A 21,841-nucleotide genomic window follows, 5' to 3' on the forward strand; every position below is an offset into this window, starting at 1 on the left:
GCGGTGGGAACCCACGTCTTGCTTTCTATGCGGTGGGAATGTCCATGTCGTGCTTTCTATGCGGTGGACATACCTAGTTGTATGGGCAGCTAGGCGACAACGGGAGGAGTAAACTCTCGTTGGAGGGGGGATGTTGCACCTCCAGAACATTGGAATTTTAATGAATAAGTTTGAGTAGAATTTTTACTAGAGTTTCTGTCTTGGTGCCGCTTTGCAATATTGATTGAAGCGCCGTCTTAACGAACATTGTGATTCGGAATCTAATCAAGAAATTTTGATGTTGAACAACAATTGTGGTAGTAATTAGGACACACAAGGAAGTGTGAGTGTGGGGATGGAAAGTGGGGGCTTGGCTTAGGTTGCCAATGCCTATGAGAAGGGTAGTCCCGATTGGTCGGGAACTCTTTCTCCCCATAGTGTTTAAATCGACACTAGTAATACTCACTACCCCTAGAGCGGCGAAGTTTCAAGTGTACGTGTCTCTGAAACATGGGGAAAAAGGCACTCGGGATTTCTCTCCTCTTGGAAGGTGGGTCTTCCCCTGCGAGGTGGAGGTAGATCTCATTGCTAGTAGGCTCGAACTCCACTCACTTTGTGATGAGAGATCGTCCGCTAGGTGAACCCTGAACCACTTTGTTTGCTTCCGCTATAGATCTAGTGGCCACCAGGTTTACCATCAGATCCGCCGTTTGAGACGGCGGGCTGGGGACCTCACATTCATAATGGATTACTTTTTAAACAAGGCAAAGTGTGTGTGCCCGTTGACGAGGATATCCGCAAGCGTATTTTGTTGGAGTGTCATGATGCACTTAGTGCGTGACACGCTGGCATATACCGTACTTTGGCCTTGGTTGGTTGGTGTTTTTATTGGCCGCACATGAAAGCTTTTGTTGAGAAGTATGTGCGTGCGGGAATGCGCGCAATGTCAGCTCAACAAAGCTGAACGATAGAAACGCGTCGGATTATTACATCCTTTACAAATTCCCGATAGCAAATGGACCAGCATTTCTATGGATTTTGTAGTTGGATTACCCCAAACCAATCGTGGACATGATGCCATTTGGTCATCGTCTATCGACTCACGAAAATGGCGCGATTTATCCCTACACGTTTTACCGTAAAGAGCCACGGGTTAGCTCAGCTCTTTGTGGAATACTTATACAAACTATATGGTTTGCCCAATGAAATTGTCATTGATCGTGACCCAAAATTCATAGGCAATTTTTTGCAAACGGTTTCGAGAAATTGGAGGCCCGTCTGTGCATGTCGTCCTCGGATCATCCTGAAACTGATAAATAGACCGAACGCACGAATCAAACTATGGAGGACATGCTGCGAGTGTATGTCTCCTGATGGCAATCTGATTGGGAATGCTATCTCCCACAATTTGTAACAGTACAAAGCACTCGGCTACTGGCTATAGCCCGTTTATGCTTATGTACGGTTTTGAGCCAAAACTACCAATTGCCACTGGATTCAAAGGGATCAAAATGTGATTGGTAGCCTATTTCTGGGATGATATGAAGGAAATGCATTAGATTGCGAAAGAGAGCATAAAGACGGTACAAGATCGTGTCACTTTTTATGCCAATCAACATCGGCAACCCCACGAACTCCAAGAGGGCATGTGGGTGTACCTTAGGGTACCGAAGGATTCCGAAACGATCCAAACTGGCCAATGCTCGAAATTTTCTTTTCGTTATTGTGGTCCGTTTCAGATCACAGACAAGATAAGTGGGGTTTCTTATAAGTTGGACCTGCCTTCAAGCATGGCTGTTCATCTCGTGTTCCACGTGAGCCGTTTGAAAGAACGACTGGGGCAGGATGACTTGAACAAGTTTTATCCCTACACGTTTTACCGTAAAGAGCCACGGGTTAGCTCAGCTCTTTGTGGAATACTTATACAAACTATATGGTTTGCCCAATGAAATTGTCATTGATCGTGACCCAAAATTCATAGGCAATTTTTTGCAAACGGTTTCGAGAAATTGGAGGCCCGTCTGTGCATGTCGTCCTCGGATCATCCTGAAACTGATAAATAGACCGAACGCACGAATCAAACTATGGAGGACATGCTGCGAGTGTATGTCTCCTGATGGCAATCTGATTGGGAATGCTATCTCCCACAATTTGTAACAGTACAAAGCACTCGGCTACTGGCTATAGCCCGTTTATGCTTATGTACGGTTTTGAGCCAAAACTACCAATTGCCACTGGATTCAAAGGGATCAAAATGTGATTGGTAGCCTATTTCTGGGATGATATGAAGGAAATGCATTAGATTGCGAAAGAGAGCATAAAGACGGTACAAGATCGTGTCACTTTTTATGCCAATCAACATCGGCAACCCCACGAACTCCAAGAGGGCATGTGGGTGTACCTTAGGGTACCGAAGGATTCCGAAACGATCCAAACTGGCCAATGCTCGAAATTTTCTTTTCGTTATTGTGGTCCGTTTCAGATCACAGACAAGATAAGTGGGGTTTCTTATAAGTTGGACCTGCCTTCAAGCATGGCTGTTCATCTCGTGTTCCACGTGAGCCGTTTGAAAGAACGACTGGGGCAGGATGACTTGAACAAGTCCCGAACTTAGGGGACACTACCCGTTATATTCCACTTGAGCCCGAATCGGTTCTCGATCAAAGGGTCTGCAAGTCTCGCAGGTCTTTGTACTTGGAATATTTGAATTGAAAGCATCGTCCTAAGTCCCAAGCTACCTAGGAGTCAGTTAGATCGCTAAGGAATCGTTTCTATGGTTTTATAACCGAGGATATTCCTGAAGACAACAATCAAAAAGAAGGGGGCAAGTGTTACGTCTTCAGACATCAGGATGGGTGCTTGTAGTTATGTCTGGCTAGTGTGAACATGGCCCTTTGGTTATGAAGTCCTATAAATAGGACTTGAGCCTCATTTGCGAGACATCTTGTGTGATTACCACACTTGGACTCTTGGCCCCTGGTAGCTCTGTCCGCACACTTGTACTGGTGTGGGTTCGGTGGTATGGGACAACCAGCCCTTGTGGCAGAGGCTAGCCCGCTTGGCTGCAGGCTCCGAAGCTCGAGGTTGAGCCCGTATTGGCTCTATGGCTGGGAGGTGAGCCTGATGTCCGCTCACTACGTGTGTAGGTGTGAGTTTGGCTTGTGCCATGTCATGTGTGTAGGTTGGATCCGGCGAGGGACTAACAGCTAGGGTTAGGCTCAGGGAATCCTAACCTCGTGGGTCTTTAGTGGCTTGACATGTTGTTGCACACATTTTAATCACCCCGTTTTTTGTAAATTTGTACATACGGACGTGACGCTTAAAGTCAAATTTGTATGTGGGCTCTCTTTTAGTGGGTAAAGCAAGCACATGTACATGCAGGGCAAGTTGCTAGTGTAGCGCTAGCTATCGGGTTAATGTAAGCGTCCATTAATGAGTTTTTTGAAGGGAGACTTGTAAAGAACTAAACTCATGTACAAACATAAAAGAAATTCAGCCAAAGTTCAGAAGATTGCAGGTTTTGGGTCGTTCTTGCTTCTTGATGCTTTTGGATGCAGTTTTTCTGCCTTCGCCTTGCTTTCTCTATGTGTAGTCGTACTGGGACAGCTCTTTGTTCGCGTCAATTTTGCACATAGTGGCGTGTAGAATCAATTTTGATCATCTTCAGCTTTCTTGCCGGTCGTTTTTTAAGCATGTTCCCAAGCTTTAAAGTACCCCAATTGGAATTATTCTCTTCAGGTTACGGCTAATTCTTTGCAAGGTTATGGCTATGGTAGCCTAGTGGCAAATTGCGTGTAGACAGATAGGGAGGGCATGTATCTATGAATTGTGGAATTGATGTTGAAACACGAGCTTTGACAGGGTTTTGCTCCTATGTGCTATGGTCCTTTGGGTGGCGTGTGTGCTTGTAAATTCCCAAGGGAGCATAGGCCTTTTGGTTGGGGTTTACTAAGAGTTGTTTTGGTATACTTTTTGGTGTTGAGGTTGAATTTTGAACGCTCTTGGGCTATAAAGCTATAGAGGTGTCCCCCTTTTTCTCTAGCCCAACAACGTCAACAATTTGTGACATTTTTTTGCTGACGGATTTCTTCTAGAGGGGCCCAGGTGTTTTCTTTATTGTCTTCATGAAGTTTGTCTCCCTAACTAAGGATTATTGGAGCCACCTTTAGCAAGTGACTGTCTTCTACAATGGTTGAGACCTCCTCTATTACGATTTCCTTTAATACAGCTCTGGTGAAGCCAATTGCTTCTTCTCCATCATCTTCATCGTCGATTGCGCCGTCCCCTTTGTCTTTCCTCAGTCATGTGGTTTCAGATGGTACTAGTGAGCGGGCTTGGCCCGACATTGAGCAGTTGCCTTGGCAGCACCTTGCTACTCCATATCACCACTGATGGCTTTTTGGTGGTCTTGGTCTTTGGTATACAGTTGCAAAGTGAGCCTTTGGTGGGAGTGCCTATCTTTCAAGGGCAACTGTCATCCTCTCTCCTCCTTAACTAGATAGGGCACTTTTTACTCTCTCTAGGGGAAGGTTTTTCCCCTTGGCCTTCCAGTTTTCATTTTTTCCCATGTGGCTAGTTGTATATGGTTTTTTCAGATGTCGCCTTCGGGCATGCTTTGTAATCAGTCTTGTACTTGCCCTCATAATTGACACCATTTGGGCGTTTTGAGGGAATTCGACCCTGAGGGATTTTCAAGCAATAGAACTCAACCACTTTTTCTTTTTTTTGAGAGAGAGAGAGAGAGAGAGAGAGAGAGAGAGAGAGAGAGAGAGAGAGAGAGAGAGAGAGCACCTACTTCTCTAGTAATACCCATACTTGTTCAGCAACAAGGTAAGCTAGATTTGAGGGGGTTTGATCATTACAATCTTTCACCCTCTATTTCTAACTCAATTGCACATTTTAGGCCCTTACATAACGTTTGTGTGGATTACACAAGGAACCTCTTTTTGAGAGTCTTTGGGAGTGTGACAACAGCCTGTGAATATCTTGGACCATAGAGGACTAGGTAGTCTGAGAGAGGAGACAAGAAAGAATTGCAAAATCATGGCTCATAGTCCAAGAGAAGCGACGACACACCGATCCCAAAGAGGAGGCAGCTCGACCTCTTATCACCTTAAGCAGGAGGGGATGCCACATGCACACATGGGCTCGATGTGCCAAGTAGACATGCTCCTAAAACCCGGAGTCAACCCTGTGTTAGCATTTGTCACCTATCTTGTCATCCTGTGCTATTGCCCTGATATTTCCTAGGGGCAGGTTTTAGGGAGTGGCAGCTGTTCTGTGGCCGTGCCCAGCCTATGTGAGGCAGTTTCTTGCAGTATGCTCATTTGTGTGCCACGTTTTCCCCAGCCATGTATTGCTAGCTTGCCATGACCGTACTATGTCTTCTGGTTTGGACCTGATTTGGCCCTACCAATGTCCTAGACCAAATCTGGTCCAGGTGACTCTTCATTTACAGGGCGCACTCCTATTCATGGATCGCGGACCGATTCCCCCCCCCCCCCCCCCCCCCCCCCCTCCCCCCCCCCCCAAAAAAAAAAAGAAAAAAAAAACTGTATTTAGGGGGGGGGGGGGGGGGGGGGGGGACTTTGTATTGTCACTTGGCCATGTATTGCTAGCTTGCCATGACCGTACTATGTCTTCTGGTTTGGACCTGATTTGGCCCTACCAATGTCCTAGACCAAATCTGGTCCAGGTGACTCTTCATTTACAGGGCGCACTCCTATTCATGGATCGCGGACCGATTCCCCCCCCCCCCCCCCCCCTCCCCTCCCCCCCCCCCAAAAAAAAAAAAAAAAAAAAAAACTGTATTTAGGGGGGGGGGGGGGGGGGGGGGGACTTTGTATTGTCACTTGGAGAGCATACCATGTTAAAGCCAACGTTTTGGCTCACACAGATCCCTCTGACTTACGTCATGGACGCCTCTCTAGAGTACTAGTGTTGGATAGGGCCATTTGTAGAGCAAGATGTCCACAATATCGAGGATCTCTATGACGACTTCCTCAACCTCGGCAAAATTCAAGCCATCACTGTTCGTCACCATCAAAGGAAGACTGCTCAGAAACTTAACGGCCTCTTCTTCTTAAAACAACCTTTCGTTGGTATATTGAGTTGAGGAGAAACTACTTCTACCACTTGCTAGTTGCAGCCTGCAGCTTCAAAATCTTTTAGGAGATTTTTCCTCTTTCTTTTTAGCTAGGGATTCTGTTAGGATTACATGTGACACTTTATGATGGAGAGATATTATCCAATCATTTACAGAAAATATAGCACCTCAGCAAGATTATAAAACTATGCCTCATATAAAAATAAGGCATCCACAACTTCAATTACATGGCTGATCAGTTAAATTGCAACAAAGCTCACAAAGCTGTGCCTCTGGAACTAACCTATAGAGCACCTGCAGTTCTAAAACCTTAAAACCACCATCGCACGTCTAAAGTACGATGATTGCTTTAAGATTACTTATGGAGTGTCCTCAAGAATGCCTACGTATTGTGTTTGAGGTTGGTCAAAGAGGAATAGATGTCGCAACACTACAGGGAACCTCTTTGTTCTAAGGCTGCAGCTCCTGAGACGTACCAAGTAGCCTATGTATATTCAAAGGAGGAGCCATATTCCATAGGAACGACTAAGTTATAGGTAATACTAAGGGTCAAATCACAACAACCCCACCCCCAGCTGTGGCTGTCTCTGAGTTCTGCTGATTGAAATGTCCCAGCTTTCTTGCACCTGGTTGTAGTTCTGATTTTTCTGTAGAATTTTTAATGTTGTCTATGAAATGTGTCTAAGAACTTACGGTTGGAGAACTTTTTGATGATGCATTATTCTAATCTAGAAGAGTAACGTAGATTATGAGGTAGGTTGAAGAGAAGCAATGCATATAGTTGCAAAGAGTCATGTTTTTTCCCCCCATTTCGGCAAGATGCTTTAGAGTTATTTTTCTTCATCTTGGTGATTAGTTCATAGGTAAGCTAGGAAGTAATACCCCCTTTGATGAACATTTTAGTGTCATATCTCTTGCCAGGTAGTGATGATGTTCGCCTGGAGATGGCCTACATCCTTGCAGAATTGGTACTTAGTGCTGAAGGAAAAGCAAAAGCTGCAGAGGTAGGAGCAAAGCCACTGGTGAGAATGCTCCAGAGTGGCCTTTTACAAGGTCGTGAAGCTGCATTGAAATGCTTATGTCACCTCTCTGATCTTGACAATAATGGACCCCTTCTGGTCGAAGCAGGAATTCTAGGTCCTCTAATTGAAGATCTGTTTGCAGTTGGCATGAACCAGTTGCCCATGAGACTGAAAGAAGTTTCGGCTACCACGTTAGCCAACATTGTAAGCTCAGGTGTGGAATTGGAAAAGGTTGTCGTAGGTACTGATGGAAACACACTGATCTCAGAGTCCACATTGCATAATTTTCTGCATCTGGTAAGTAATACTGGCCCTGCCATAGCAGCCAAGCTTTTACAGGTGCTGGTGGGCCTTGCTTCCTCCCCAAAAGCTGTTGGGCAGGTGTTGATGGCAGTTGAAAGTGCCGGTGCGACAATCAGCCTTATTCAGTTTCTTGAGGCGCCTCAGAAGGACTTGCGGGCGAACTCTGTGAAGCTTCTTTATTATCTGTCTCCCTTTATGGGTAATGCACTAGCTGATGGTCTTCGCATCACAACTGGTCAGCTGGGTACATTGGTCAATTTTATTGGAACAAGTGGGGTAACAGAAGAGCAAGCAGCTGCAGCAAAGCTTCTTGCCAACCTTCCCATGGAAGATAAACAACTCACACAGGCTTTGCTGGAGGAGGGTGCACTGCCTACCGCCATAAACAAGCTTGATGAGTTGTCGCAGGGGTTTGCTCAAAGAGGCACGAGCCGATTCTTGGCTGTCTACAAAGGAGGTCTGATGGGGATTATACTCAGATTTACGTATGTTTCCGTCAATACAACAGTCGTCAACTCAGCTCAAGAGCATAACTTGACTTCTTTCTTCACAAAGCTATTGACCTCCGGAAATCTTGAGGAAGTTCTGCGTATGAGTGCTTTGGGGTTGGCCAATCTCTCCAGCTATTCCAAGCATTTGTCACTGTTTCCTGAGCTACCTCAACGTGGGTCTGTCTGCCCATGTTTTTTCAAAGGACCATCCAAACCAGCAGGGCTATGCCCAGTACATGAAGGTATATGCTCTGCAAAGGAAACCTTCTGCCTTCTTGATGCCCATGCATTGCCTCTTTTAGTTGCATGTCTTGATCATGCAAATGTGGGTGTTGCTGAGGCATCATTAAAAGCTCTTTCTACTCTTGTTTTGGATTCCGGAAATGCGGAGAAAGGAGTCCAAGTTTTACGGAATGCTGATGGCATTGAACCAATACTAGAAATTCTGCGAGAACATAGAACCGAAGAGCTCAGACAGCTAGCTCTAATGGTATTGGAGTGCATGCTCCGTGATGAAGAAATTGCAAGACTAATTTCTACTAACCACAATGTTCATACTGCCCTCATTGAAGCCTTCAAATATGGTAATAGTAGCACAAAGCAAGTAGCAGAGAGGGCACTGCAACATCTAAACAAGATCCCAAGCTTTTCTGGTGTATATAGCCGCAGGCCCAAGTAAGAGTCTCCTTTAGCCATTCCTTTATTCATTTGAAGGACCATCTCTTAGATTATATATGATATGATATATCTGTTGTACTCTAGCTTCAGCTTTGTTAGCCCTCGTCCTAGTTCAATTCTCTCTTCAGTTTGGATTTATTGAGTTTCTTGGATGATGTCCAATGCCCTCTTGAGTTATGTATTCTCTAAGGTTTCATTCAAGGCCTTTTGTAGACATTGGCATGGCTCTGGGGTGTGCATCACTTGTAGTAAAACTCAACTCTTCTGTCATAAACATGACCTTACATAAATAGAGCATACAAAGTCTCTTCAATTTCCAGTTGTGTGAGGCCTGTTATTTCCTCCTGATTTTTGGATTTTAAATGTTTTGGAAAGTTTTTCTAGCTTTTTGAAACTGTAGAGACATAAGACCTAATCTGCTATATTCCTAATGGCTTCAAAACAAATAAATTCAATACACACATACATACATAGTAAAGAAAAGACTGACGGAAAGGTAAAGAAAAGCAGCACGTTGTGTCTACACACCACAACCTCCTATTATAGAGATAAAAGTACTAAATTTTTGGCTGTTCCAATGTCAATATGATCTTGGCTTTCAATTTCAAAGCTCCTTTTATAGCATATTTTTAGGAGATAGACCACCCTTCGAATCTTTGTAGTGGTGCCCTTCTTTTGCATCCCTCCAAGACATACACAATGCAAGCACAGAGTTGAGAGCCGAATGTCTTATATTGATTGCACTAAGCGTTGGTTGAACACCTTGGCATGTGTGGGTGTTTGTGGCTCTATGGTTATTACCTTATCTTCCATGGGTTACGAATTTAGAGTGGCGTTCATAATGGATTAGCACTTAGTGCAAAGTATGGCTTCTTCATATGGTGTGTACCAAGGTGTTTGCACACAAACGGGTTGTTGTCCTCTTCACAACAATCGTCTCTCAGCGTGGCGGTCAGACGTCAGCACAAGCAGCCCTCGATGTTTTGTACAGCCCTCGTCCCTTGCCCGTGTTCTAATTCTGTGTGTGTGTGTGTGTGTGTGTGTGTGAGAGAGAGAGAGAGAGAGAGAGAGAGAGAGAGAGAGAGAGACACGGGGTGTGTGGTGGTGAACGGGTGTGTGACGAACTCTTTTGCCGCTCTTTGTCGCCCGACTCTGCCCTCTGCAACATCTAGCCTGCGTAGTGGCTCTCGCCTGGATGCAGCCCATCTGTCGGTTTGTGAAGGGAGAGGTGTGTGTGTGTGTGTGTGTACACAACAAAGCTTTTTCAGAAAAGTTTGTACAGCAAAAGAGGGTTTTTTTGTCGACTCCAGGTCTCCTGAAAAAAAAAGAGTGTGTGTGTGTGTGTGGTTTTTGGATTTGGGCGATCAATGTATTTACAAGTGCCGGAAAGCCTCGGCGAATCTGGCTATGGATGCTTTATCTCTTATCAAAGATTGTCTTCATGAGGATTTCGAGGATGCACGCCGAGCATGGGAAGGGCCTACTCCTAGCATGGAATCCCGTCGAGGAGCTCATGGATCCTGTTGCTCAATATGCCCTTAATGCGGTCATTCTCTTCTTCCCGGGCAAAATGCCTACTGCTCAAGATGTAGGCCAGTGGGTTAATTCTTTGCTCAAGAGGCAAGTAATCCAAGGAGTTTACTTTGGAGCGAGAGGGTTTTATGAAGTGCTACTTACAGATATGGATGCTTGAGATGCATTGCTTGAAATATCTCCTCTCTTTTTCAATACGCAAATGACTCATGTTTGCCCCTTGGCTCTCACCAAAGACTATCAAAGTCTTATTCGTCGTAAGTGTCCCGTTTGTGTTGAGGTAATGGATTTTCCTTGCACTTGGCGTCACTTTCTTCCCTTGTTGGTTGCGCAGTTGGGTAAGTTCATTTGTCCTCCTAAGTTATGTCGAACAATCGTTTCTAGATATCCCCACTCCAGCAAGCATTGCGGTTGATTCAGGGGATCCGATGGTCGGAAAGCGCCCTTTCAAGCTTAAATGGGGTAAACTTGCAAATTCTTGTTTTCGTTGTGACAAATTTGGTCATATGCAATCCGAATGTCCGGAACAAAACTTGTAGCCACCTCCTTTAGCTGTCCCTTCCCCTCAACCTCCTCTGCGTATAAAATTCTCTCCTGAGGTTCGACCCAAAGATGCTTCGCCTTCTACTTTGACAATTGGGACAAATAAAGGTAAAGCAAAGCAATTCCAATCGAACACACTTCCTACTTCTCTGAATGACGAGCAAAGAAATGCCTCATCCTCTCAAGCTTGGATGGTGCCTAAGAAATCTGTTGAAGCCCTTCCCTTGGCATCTTCTCACAATTATGTCCCCCTCGAAAAATGTTGTTCAGAAAAAGCTTCCTTTGTAATGACAACACTTCTTTGGTTGAGGCATGGGATAAGATTGTCTGCTCTTACAAGGAAGTGTTGACCGGGGAACCCCCTTGCATCACAGAGCATTATTCTCTTGAATCCTCCTGGATCTGGTTGTGTTGCGTCTTCTCACCCACTGTAGATGAGGATGTGTCTATAGGGACTTCTACCTAAGTTTTCTTTTTCTTGGCTCATCGTTCATTGCATATAATGTACATGATGCATAGTTCTTTGAATCGCATTTCCTATAATGTGTGTGGGTTATGCAATCACGATAAGTGGTGGCTTACCTGGCACTATGTACATACATGCAAGGTAGATATTGTTGTTCTTCAAGAGCATAACTTGCCAGTCAAACTTCCTACTTTGTGGGTTATTGGATTGCCTACGTAGGATCTGCAGGTTTTTTTGGAGTGCTTATGGTTGTTAGACATGAGCTACTCCCAACTTGGTCTTCAATGACTCAGATGGGAGATGGATGGTTGTTCAATGTATAAATCTTTGAGTTGGCGTTCTATATGATTTCACGGCTTCTGTTGATAGGGCACGGTTGTGGAGTGCTCTTTCCTCATATTGTTGATGCTCCAATGCATTTCTTTGTGACGATTTTTTTAATGCGCCAAATCTTACAGATAACACTACTGGTCACTCTCACATGCTTCACGTTGAACGACAATCATGGGACCATTTTATGCTCGATTGTCAAGCATTGGATTTGTGGCCTCTTTTGCATGCGGATGATCCAGTCTTCACATTTCAGCATAATGCTTGATTATATATCGTGCTCGACTAGACTGCTGATATCTTTTTAATATGTAGCAATATGATGGCTTTGTATGTGTCATGAGGATTGATTTTATGCTTTGTCTTTCGGATCATGCTCCTCTATGCTTGAAGCTGCATTTTGGTTCCTTTGCTGCCAATGACTCCCTACCCAAGAAGCGACTTTTGCATGTGAGCAATGCTTATCTTAAGCATGATCAGTTTTGTAATATGATTGAGGACGTCATTCCTCCTTTGTCATCCCAGATGCTCCTTGCAGGGATTTCACTGACGTGATCACGATCGTTTGATTACGTTAATTATTAACGTGAACTTCATGGTAACCTACAAAAACCACTAGAGCTGGTAACCCCACCCAGCCTTTCTACACCCCGTCGAGAAAATAAAAAATTGCGGCTGGTTAAATTGTATATAGTGAAATCTCTACTAACCTTGGCATTTTGACTATGAAAATCCCTGGAGGATGTATCCAAGCATCGAGTACAATTATCTCTTTGTGAATTGACCTAAAATTTTAGAGTCGGATTGAGTGTGATTCGTAATACAGTAACCACCTCTAAAAAAATTAAATTCTTCATCGAAGACAAAGGTACGATGCCAAAACAATTGAATATTTGGAGAGTCATGCTCATTTGCGACGAAGCCACTGCTCTATAAAAGGGCTGAAGTTGTTATTAGAAGATGAGCATATTTAAATAACGACTTGATAGTCAAGGGTCGAATGCCCTATACTAGTGTACTGGGTATATAAAGATCCTTGAAGTCTTGCATTTTACACTATCATAGATTTGAACTGATAGCATTGTCATTGCACAATACGAGAGCTATAATCTTTAATTGGGTGAAAATAACTTTTATATATTGAGCTGGATGCATAAGGGAACTACAATCCTTGATTAGGTACAAGTAGTCCTCAATTGTGTAATTGTAGTGAATATTTCATAGTTTTGTTTTATGCATTGGTTTATATAGGAAGTGCATTGTGTCTTATGAAAGATTGTCAATGCATGAGATGGCCAATCATATATATTATTGCTTTCGTTTGTGTTTTGTAAATAATTATCATCTTTTCAATGTATAAGTTGATTATTCTTTGTAGCATGTGAAAATAGACGAGCAAATTACAAAACCTGAAACCACTATATATACAAAAATGTGAAGTTTTTAGATATATCTAATTGTCTGCAAATCGTAGAGGGTGTATAACATTCCTCGTATTTATAATTGCATTGACAAATTCATAGCATTGTTATATGCATGATATCACGTAGAGAGTGCATTGCAATGTGCATATTTGCTCACAATATATGTAGTCTATATGTGGATTGGGAAGAACAATGTGAAGTTTTTAGATGTGATTAATTATCTGCAAATTACAGAGGACGAACAATGTGAAGTTTTTAGATGTGTCTAATTACCTGCAAATCGCAAAGGGTGTATAATTAATCCTCGTATTTATAATTGCATTGACAAATTCATAGCATTGTTATATGCATAATATCAGGTAGAGAGTGCATTGCAATGTGCATATTTGTTCACAATATATGTGGTTGATATGTGGATTGACAAAATCTCATTGCAAATCACACAATTTGTAAATTCGATTACTTTCTTAATCAAGGTTTTCAAATATTTATTGTAAAGTAGAAAATTATTTTTATAACTGAACATCTAGTTCATATGCTTTGAACATTAAATTTAAGCATGGAGCAAAATGTCGGCAAAAGTGTTATGACGAAGGCAAAGAAAAAATAAGCCCCTAACAAAGAGTTGGAGTTTGCACACAACATATGCGGTAATTATATGGAGTGGCAATGTAAATTTTGGCTCACCACAAAATCAGACGGGGTATCACGTATTAGGGACCATTTTTTGGCTAGCCTTACGAAGAATTTTCACATGTGCGATCATCCTCAGGTACCTACAATTGCAAAGCATTTGAGAGAAGAGCTCATCAAGAAAGGTGACAAGAGACAACAAGTACAAATTTTTTTAATGGATTCATGTCAAGAGCAAGTAGATTTAAATATCAATCATGATAATCCTATGGTGACACCAACCAACCCTGTAGGACAACCTGTGCAAGGAGAGAAAAGCCAAGAAGTGTTCATTTTAAGTGCGATAATGATAGTGGACTTGGACAAATGCATCAAAAATCCTTGCATCAATGCTTTTGAATGCAGTCACTAGAAGAAACACAAAATGTAATCACTAGAGCGATTTTTTTCACTGGGAGTGCTTTAGTCATGATAGATAAAAATCAGTGGAAACATGCATGGAAGAAAATCGATGAGTTTGGCCACACGATATGAAATGATTTCTTGGACAAATGTTACATCGAAGTCAAAGAGCGTGTTTTCAGAATAATTCTTGAAAATATATCGCTTTTTGGATACACAATTGTCAGTGACGGTTGGTCTAATTTTCAAAGAAGATCATTGATCAATGTGATGCTCGTTTGTCCAAGGGGAGAAAAGTTCATAAAGCTGTTGACAGTTTTGGTGCAATTAAAAGTGGAAAATACATTGATGAGGGCTTGAGTTATGTAATTAAAGAAATTGATGATGAACATGTCGTTCAAGTAGTCATGGACAATGCAAAGAACTGTAAAATGCTGGCAAAATAATAAAAAAATGCTTCTCATATATTTTTGCCAATAGTTGCAATACAAACAATTTTAACTTGGTGCTAAAAGATTGGTATACTAGTAAAGAAACCACACGGTTCACGAAAATAATTGATATAGCGCGACAAATTGTGAAGTTCATCTTAAAACGACAGAGAGTGCTCGATTTGTACAGGAAGCACAAGTCAGTTATGTTAAAATTACTTGCTGAAACTCAAATTTTCACACACTTTTATACATTGGAATCACTTCTACACAATAAGCGCATTGTGATTGACACTTTCAACTGTACGACTTTTGATGAAAAGAAGCTTGAGCTGACCGAAAATTTTTAATGAGAGAATTATTTTCTACGTGGCTCCATAAACAAAGCTGTTTGGTGGAGGAGTGTAATAGATGTATACCATGTAATGATACCCGTTATGTTCATGATTTGCAACCTTGATCAGAAGACGCCAAAAATGGACAAAGTGTGGATGACTTGGTGGTGGTTAGTCCATCAAAGTTTGGAAAATCCTAAGGAGTTAAAAGAGTCCATAGTAGAGAAGGAGTGGTGAATACCATTCTTTACAAAATAACAAAGAATTTTGTTTAAGTACTTTAATGTAAGGTGGAAGTGCGCTCATAGTCCACTCCATAGTGTGGCTTACATGCTCGATCCAGACTATTGGAATTTAGGCCTGATGTCAAATACAGAGGTGGTCAACGATTTCTATCACGTAATCAATACGTTCTACTCCGATATTCATGAGTCAATTGATTGTATCAAAGAAATGAGTGCATTCAAACTAAAAGAAAGACCTTTTCCAAATGATTTTGTATAGTCAATGGCAAAAGGGCAACCTGCATGGAAGTGGTGGTTGATGAATAGTAGAGAACATTACTCGACCCTACGTCCTAAAGTTTTGGCCCAATGTGGAGCAAATTCAAGCTCAGAGAAAAACTGGAGCATGTACAAGTATGTTCATAGCATTATTCGAAACATCCTGGCTTAGGGAGAAATAGTTTTCTTCATTCAGGTCTGGTACACCTGAGGTGTTTGCGTTAGTTCAAGGAGCCATGTTATTTCTTCATCTTTCTCTGTCAGCTGTGTCATCAAAATTTCTCCTTTAACAAATTTAGGTCAGTACCTTCAACTATTAGTGCCAGCTCCTCCAGCGTGAATGTGACACAACTCTCTCTTATTTCATGGCTGACCACAAATTTCTCCTTCGATGAAAAGTCTACGGGTCATTGTTGGATAGAATGTATACATAACATTTTTGCAAAATATAGTGCAAAATCTGCATTGTGTAATGGATGGCCAAAAACCTCCAAGTAGATTCTGTGTGTGTTATCTTTGATTTCTTGGTGCAAGTACTTTGAAACTTCCACCGTAGTTTCTTTATGCCTGCGTCTTCATATGGCCATATTGTTTTAATCATATCCTTCATCACGCCTTTTTTGATGTCTTTCCATTGCGCGTTGTTTGGATTTGCCTAGTTAGACAGTCGACGAGCTGTGCATGTTGCTTGTTGTGTCAACATACCACGCGCTGGAGATTTCATGCGTTGAAAAGCATTAACAGCCAATTGCTGTTGATCTGCTGGCACTGTTTGTGTACCACATGCTTGCTCTTCATCAGTCATGGTATCTTAGAACTCCGATTTTCACATAGACAAATATTAATTATCTTTGACAAATATTTATACTTTTGATTCAGTACTCTCAAAGATATCACAATTGACTAAAGACAATTGATCCAAATATACTTCAAGTGACGTGAACAACAATATCACAGTTTACTAAAGAAAATTGATTCAATTATACTCCAAGTGTGATGTGCACCACAACGTCATGATCAATTATAGATTTGAATTCAAATAGAATACCCAGATAGCAAGTCAATAGCAATTTACAAAATGTTCAGGCCAAATAAAAAGATAACGTAAGTTCAATAAGCAATCGCTAAACGGGATTAGGGTCTATCTTTAAATACTCTTTAAAGAATAGCAAAATATTAGATGTATTTCTTCTAGCTTTGCACTCTCTTAATTTCATCCAGGTGACCACTTCTTACTGAATAGCTCTCATAGCATCTTGGTTAGGGTGGTAAAATACTTCATCTAGGAAGTACACTTTTCTAAATGCTCTCCAAAAGTCTATTAACATATCGTATAGAAAACCTAATGCATAAATGTTGCTAGATTTTGAGTATGCGTCTGAGAACTGTGGATCATATATTTTGGGAGCAATCCATGATCTCTTTGCGAGCTCACGTTCCCCTACTTCCTTTGCCTCCAAAATTGCAAAGTCACATTGCTACAAAATTGTCTGATACGTTCTTGGATGGGGTTCTAAGAATCATGTTCCAATCAATAATGCCAATGCGGGGTTTATTTGCGCGAGTAAAATCTAGCGTTACGTTGTAGGGATATAAGTCCTTGTGCACTATACCAGCAGAGTGAGCAGCCACAACGCCACCAATCAGAGCGTATAAAATAGTTGGCATCTGCTCAATCACTGCTTTGAGCCGTGCAGTCTCTGATAATTGTTGATTTACTGGTGGCAAATTCCTCTAGCTGTATTGAAGCTTGTGCATGCAGCGTTTGAAAGCTCCTTGGGCGAACGACAAACTGTACATTGTATCTCCCAAGGTGTCCCCATTGTAGTATGAGAATATTGTGATCCAAGGGCCTCGGTGGTAAAGTTAATGCATCCAGGGGTGAAGTGATTGTATGCCTTGCTTAATCTAGAAGCTATCAAATTTCACTTTTGCCCCTTCCTTGTAACATTTTTCTACATACGTGATATGCTTTGGAAATAAGAAAATGTTTTTAATAGTGTATAATGTGCACTGGACAATAAAAAACAACATATCAAATAAATTTTTAGGGGGGCATCAAAATTCTCACACTAATTCAGACATAACCCTAAAGACCTCAAAAAATTGTGTAAGATTATATTAATATGGGTTGATAACTATTTTCACTTCAAAAAGCTGTGTTTGATCGTACAATACGTATTAAAAACAATTAACACATAAGGAAACCACCCAAATCAAACAATAAGGGTTAAAAATCCTAAACATTTTAAAAATTTATGCTAGACCATACCACATGAGTTCGCATTTTGCACATTAGCTCTTCTTCAAAAAACAAGGTTACAATATAAGACATATGCATCAGAATTTTTAGTTACGAGGTGAAGCACACAACGAAAATGATATAGTGGATATTTAACCCAATTAGTATTATCAAGGTGGAAAAATCATGAAAATTTGGTGTAGTTTTAACAAATAATTCATAAATTGAATATAACGTCTCACATCCAAAACTATATCAAGGCAACACTCAAGATTTTTCATGTATGTATTGCTAACCTCAATTAACAAAGCAATTCAAGGTTTTACTTAAAAATAACAATTACAGATAATAAAAAATTTGTATTTGAAATACTCTTCATGGTCGCGATAACGACCAAGTATTTCATATACTTAATACTTAAAAAACATAATCTACACATGCATCTACAGATTATACGGCGTTCATAAAGCCGGGTTAGCGACCTGAACATCACATTTATGCAAAAACAACACTACAAGACGTTCTTCACACGTGTGACAACTTGAGCGACGAAAATACATGGGGATATTTTTTTCTCAGCATCACTATATGCGTCCCAAAGAGAACGTCGCTATCTGTGTCGCTATTTGCGTTGTTATATACGTCTCTATATAGAGACACATATAGAGACACAAATAGTGACTCTATAGTTCCCAATTTAGTGACGCATATAGAGATGCTGCAGGTCTAAAAATAGCGACGTATATAGCAACGCTCAAGAATAAATTTTTTTGGTGGTAGCACATACATTGCCTTGCCACCCCATCAACCATATTGAACCTAAAGTTTGTAAAATTAAGATGCAAAATTGACAAAAGTATATCGACGAAAGTGAATTGACAAAAGTAATACACTGACAAAATTATACACATCATAGACAAAATCACGTGATTGTTAAGTTTTTTCCAAAATGTACTAGCTACAACACAATTGTCATTATTGAAAAAATACATCGTTGGCCAATAGTTACAAAATTGATGTACACACGTCATCTCATAATACATGCTATGAAAATGAAAAACTAGTGCTATCTAGCTACGACTAGTTTGACGTTGACTAATCTGACGTCTCATCACGTTTCAGTGGCGTATCTGTCGGATTCTGCAAAAAAACAGTAAGAATTTCTCTGAGTATAAACGAGGAATTACAAAACAACTTAATTGCTAGCTTATTATTAAAATAAAAACAAATGTAAGAGAGTAAAGTTAAATACTAACCAAGCCGGAGCGAGAACTCAGAATGTCCATAAGGGTGTTTAAGCTCTTTCTGCCCGCATACTCGTGCTCGTATTGTGTGGGGTCACACCCGATCATCGACCACTGTTCAAACATACAAAGAAAACATTATGTTAGAATTTAAAATTACAAATATCCATAACTACCAAACCTTAAGGTCAACGCAAAAACACTTACAAAGTCGGCCTCAAATGACGCCCATTGCTTCTCAAGTGGTGTGAGCTCCTTGCTTCTACTCCCTCTCTAGTTGTATTCTTTTGTTGCTTCCACTTGTTGGGATTCTCGCACGCTGCTCGCTTTGCATTCTTCCAATCTTCTTTGGCCATCCAACTGGCTTGCTGGAATTTAAAATTACAAATATCCATAACTACTAAAACTTATGGTCAATGCAAAAACACTTACAAATTCGGCCTCAAATGATGCCCATTGCTCCTCAAGTGGTGCGAGCTCCTTGCTTCTACTCGCTCTCTAGTTGTATTCTTTTGTTGCTTCCACTTGTTGGGATTCTCGCACGCTGCTCGCTTTGCATTCTTCCAATCTTCTTTGGCCATCCAACAGGCTTTCTCCGCCCATGCTTTATTGATTCCTGAAATTCAGAGTGCTTGTGCTTGCAGTATTGGTGCATCCGTATCTGCATCAAGTCTTCATTGAAGCGCTCATCCCAATTTGACACGGAAAACTCATCATGGAGCATGTTGATTACTCAGTTTTTTAATTCATTCGGCACTTCACTCCAGGTGTTTAGTATGTGGTGTCGGAACACTTGAGAGAAAAGGCTGCGCATGCGCGAGATCACCATCTTGTCGTCGTCAGCCAAGATGATGCTGTCGTCGCTGATGTCGATCGAGTACGGCAAGCCCTCTCACTTGTGACGCGTGAACCTGGGTATTGCTGCAGATGTCTCGACAGGGGTCTCGAGTGGCATGTTGATGGGGGTACGGACTAGAGGTGTCTCCATTGGAGTCTGGGCCTCAAAGCAAGCAGTGTCAAGTGGGGTGAGTCCTGGAGGGGTAGTGAGCGGTGTGTAGCCGCGAACGACCGATAACCACACAAAACATGGAGTAGAGGGTGACTTTGTGGCTGCTGTGGGGGCGGGCAAAGAAAGGGGAGGTAAGGAGTCTCAATGACTATGAGGCAGTGTGGAAGCATCAGTGACACCTCCTCCATAGCAACCGTCGCCACCACTAGAACGTCGGTACCTAGAGGAGTGTGTAGATCGTCTAGTCCACACCAAACTCTTGGAGTGCATTGATTGCTCAAAAGACGAAGAATCTAAAGGAGTGGAATGACGCGACTGTGGTTCGGAGCGATGGTGATCCTCGTACCACCTCCTCTGCTTGTGGTCTAAGGAATCAAGAAAGTGATCAGTATCCATACTTGCATTAAATGCAAGAATACATCTTAATGATGAATGGAGAAGAAAATCCGCATAAGTTATAATTTGATTCACAATTTAACTTTCACAAATTTAGCATATAAAGACAAGAATGGACAAAACTACACGTGAATACAATATATAATATGACAAAAGGGAGCAAAATTGCTCAGATACGATTTCTATGGATTTAAGAGGTCTCTCTCTCATCCTTGCATAACTCAACATAACTCCTATGTTTATATAGAGCTCTCCGTCTAGGCAAATGTCCTCCATTTTATTTTGTAGGTCCTCCGCATGCATCCCATAGAGAGTAGTAACGCCAGGCTCGTTTGGCACCACATTAGCGGCTTCCGAATCAGCATCCTCTCCGATCTCCTCCAAAGATGCTAAGGTGATTGACAAATCGTAGCCCTCATACATCTATGCACTTCGAGGGGCTACCTCTATGAGATACCACGAGTTTGGTGCAAACTTTGTAGGATGGAATACCAACTACAAGATCCACATAGCTTAATTACTTGAGTGCTTTCATAACACAAGTTCTCTAAAGTTGGATGTTAATATTTACAGACTTACTTGTTCACAGTAAAATGCTCGGGTAGTACAAAAGTGTCTTGAAGATCGGTCCACTTTTTGGTTGAGTCCACCTTAAGGAAACTTGACTCTCCCCTCTGTGCACACTAGCGTTGCGACCCTCCATGTTTATCTTGAACCATTGCATGTCGAACAAGTTCACAAAAAATTCTCTATAGTCTATCCTCAAACTTTCTTGTAGCGTGCCAAAGTAAGTGAGTTCCGCTACCACAGGATCTGCATCAGAGGACCGTCGTCGACTAGATTGTTTGAATTTTTCCATGATTCTACAATCTTTTGTAAAATGCTTTTTTGTCAATTCGTTCCACCCTGAAATGTCAACCTTTACACCATGTTGCCATGTATGACTTATACTACAACCAACAATGATTATGAGTGGCTCTCCTAACATCTAGAAAGCCACGAGTCAAACATTGCAAACATACCTTGGGGCTGCAACCCCGCGAGTACTCCCACTCCTCTTCAATCACCCGTTCGTCGTGCTGTTGTGTGCTTTTCAATTGGTTATGGGTGAAAGCATGTTAACCTGTCGCGCTTTTTGTGCTAGTTAGCAGTTTCAAGTTAGCACATCTTCAAAAAGTTGGGCGTTCGGTAAATTTTTTACAAATAATATCAAAATTTGTCGTAGGTTGTACATTTGGATTCCTTGTTTCAAGTGCTTTCTATTGATATATCATATGTCATATATCTTGGAGATGTAGCTCAAGTTATTGTACTAGTTAGCATATGTCAAAATTGTGCTAGTTAGCATTGTCCGGGACATGAAAAATCATGACATGTTAACATGATTTCACCCTTATGCAACCATCTTAAGGTCATGAATGTTGGTAGATTCTCAAGGCCCGCCGGATAATGCATCGGTGGTTGTCTTTCTCACATCCACTCGATTTGTGCCCTTTGTTGCTCTTGCTTTGCATCCTCGTACTTTGAAATCCACTTTTGTATCACGAAATTGTGAAGCATGCAAAATCAATTGATCTTAGCCTCTAGATCTTCCATCATTTTCTTTTCAACACCGATAATGCACATCACAATCCCATATATGTGCTCATCATCTATGGTGCACCAAAGCGTATCTTGGACACGATCAACTCCAGAGAGCCACTCTCCAATGTGTACAAGGGACTCTTAACTCAGCCAACCCTCTATCATGCTACCCTCCGGACGTGCCTTC

General features: G+C 41.6%; 1 protein-coding gene across 1 annotated transcript in view; it reads left to right on the forward strand.

Moving 5' to 3' along the window:
- Nucleotides 1–8,894, forward strand: part of LOC147447151 (U-box domain-containing protein 44-like) — a 112,186-nt gene extending 103,292 nt beyond the window's left edge. The window contains exon 3 of the mRNA XM_086523036.1: nucleotides 7,007–8,894. Within this exon, the coding sequence (XP_086379162.1) occupies nucleotides 7,007–8,580 (1,574 nt within the window). The 3' untranslated portion in view covers nucleotides 8,581–8,894. The remainder of the gene's footprint in view (nucleotides 1–7,006) is intronic.
- Nucleotides 8,895–21,841: the final 12,947 nt, after the last annotated feature.

This window comes from Adiantum capillus-veneris, chromosome 11, assembly GCF_014529385.1.
Source record: "Adiantum capillus-veneris isolate H3 chromosome 11, ASM1452938v2, whole genome shotgun sequence".
Taxonomy (NCBI): Eukaryota; Viridiplantae; Streptophyta; class Polypodiopsida; order Polypodiales; family Pteridaceae; genus Adiantum; species Adiantum capillus-veneris.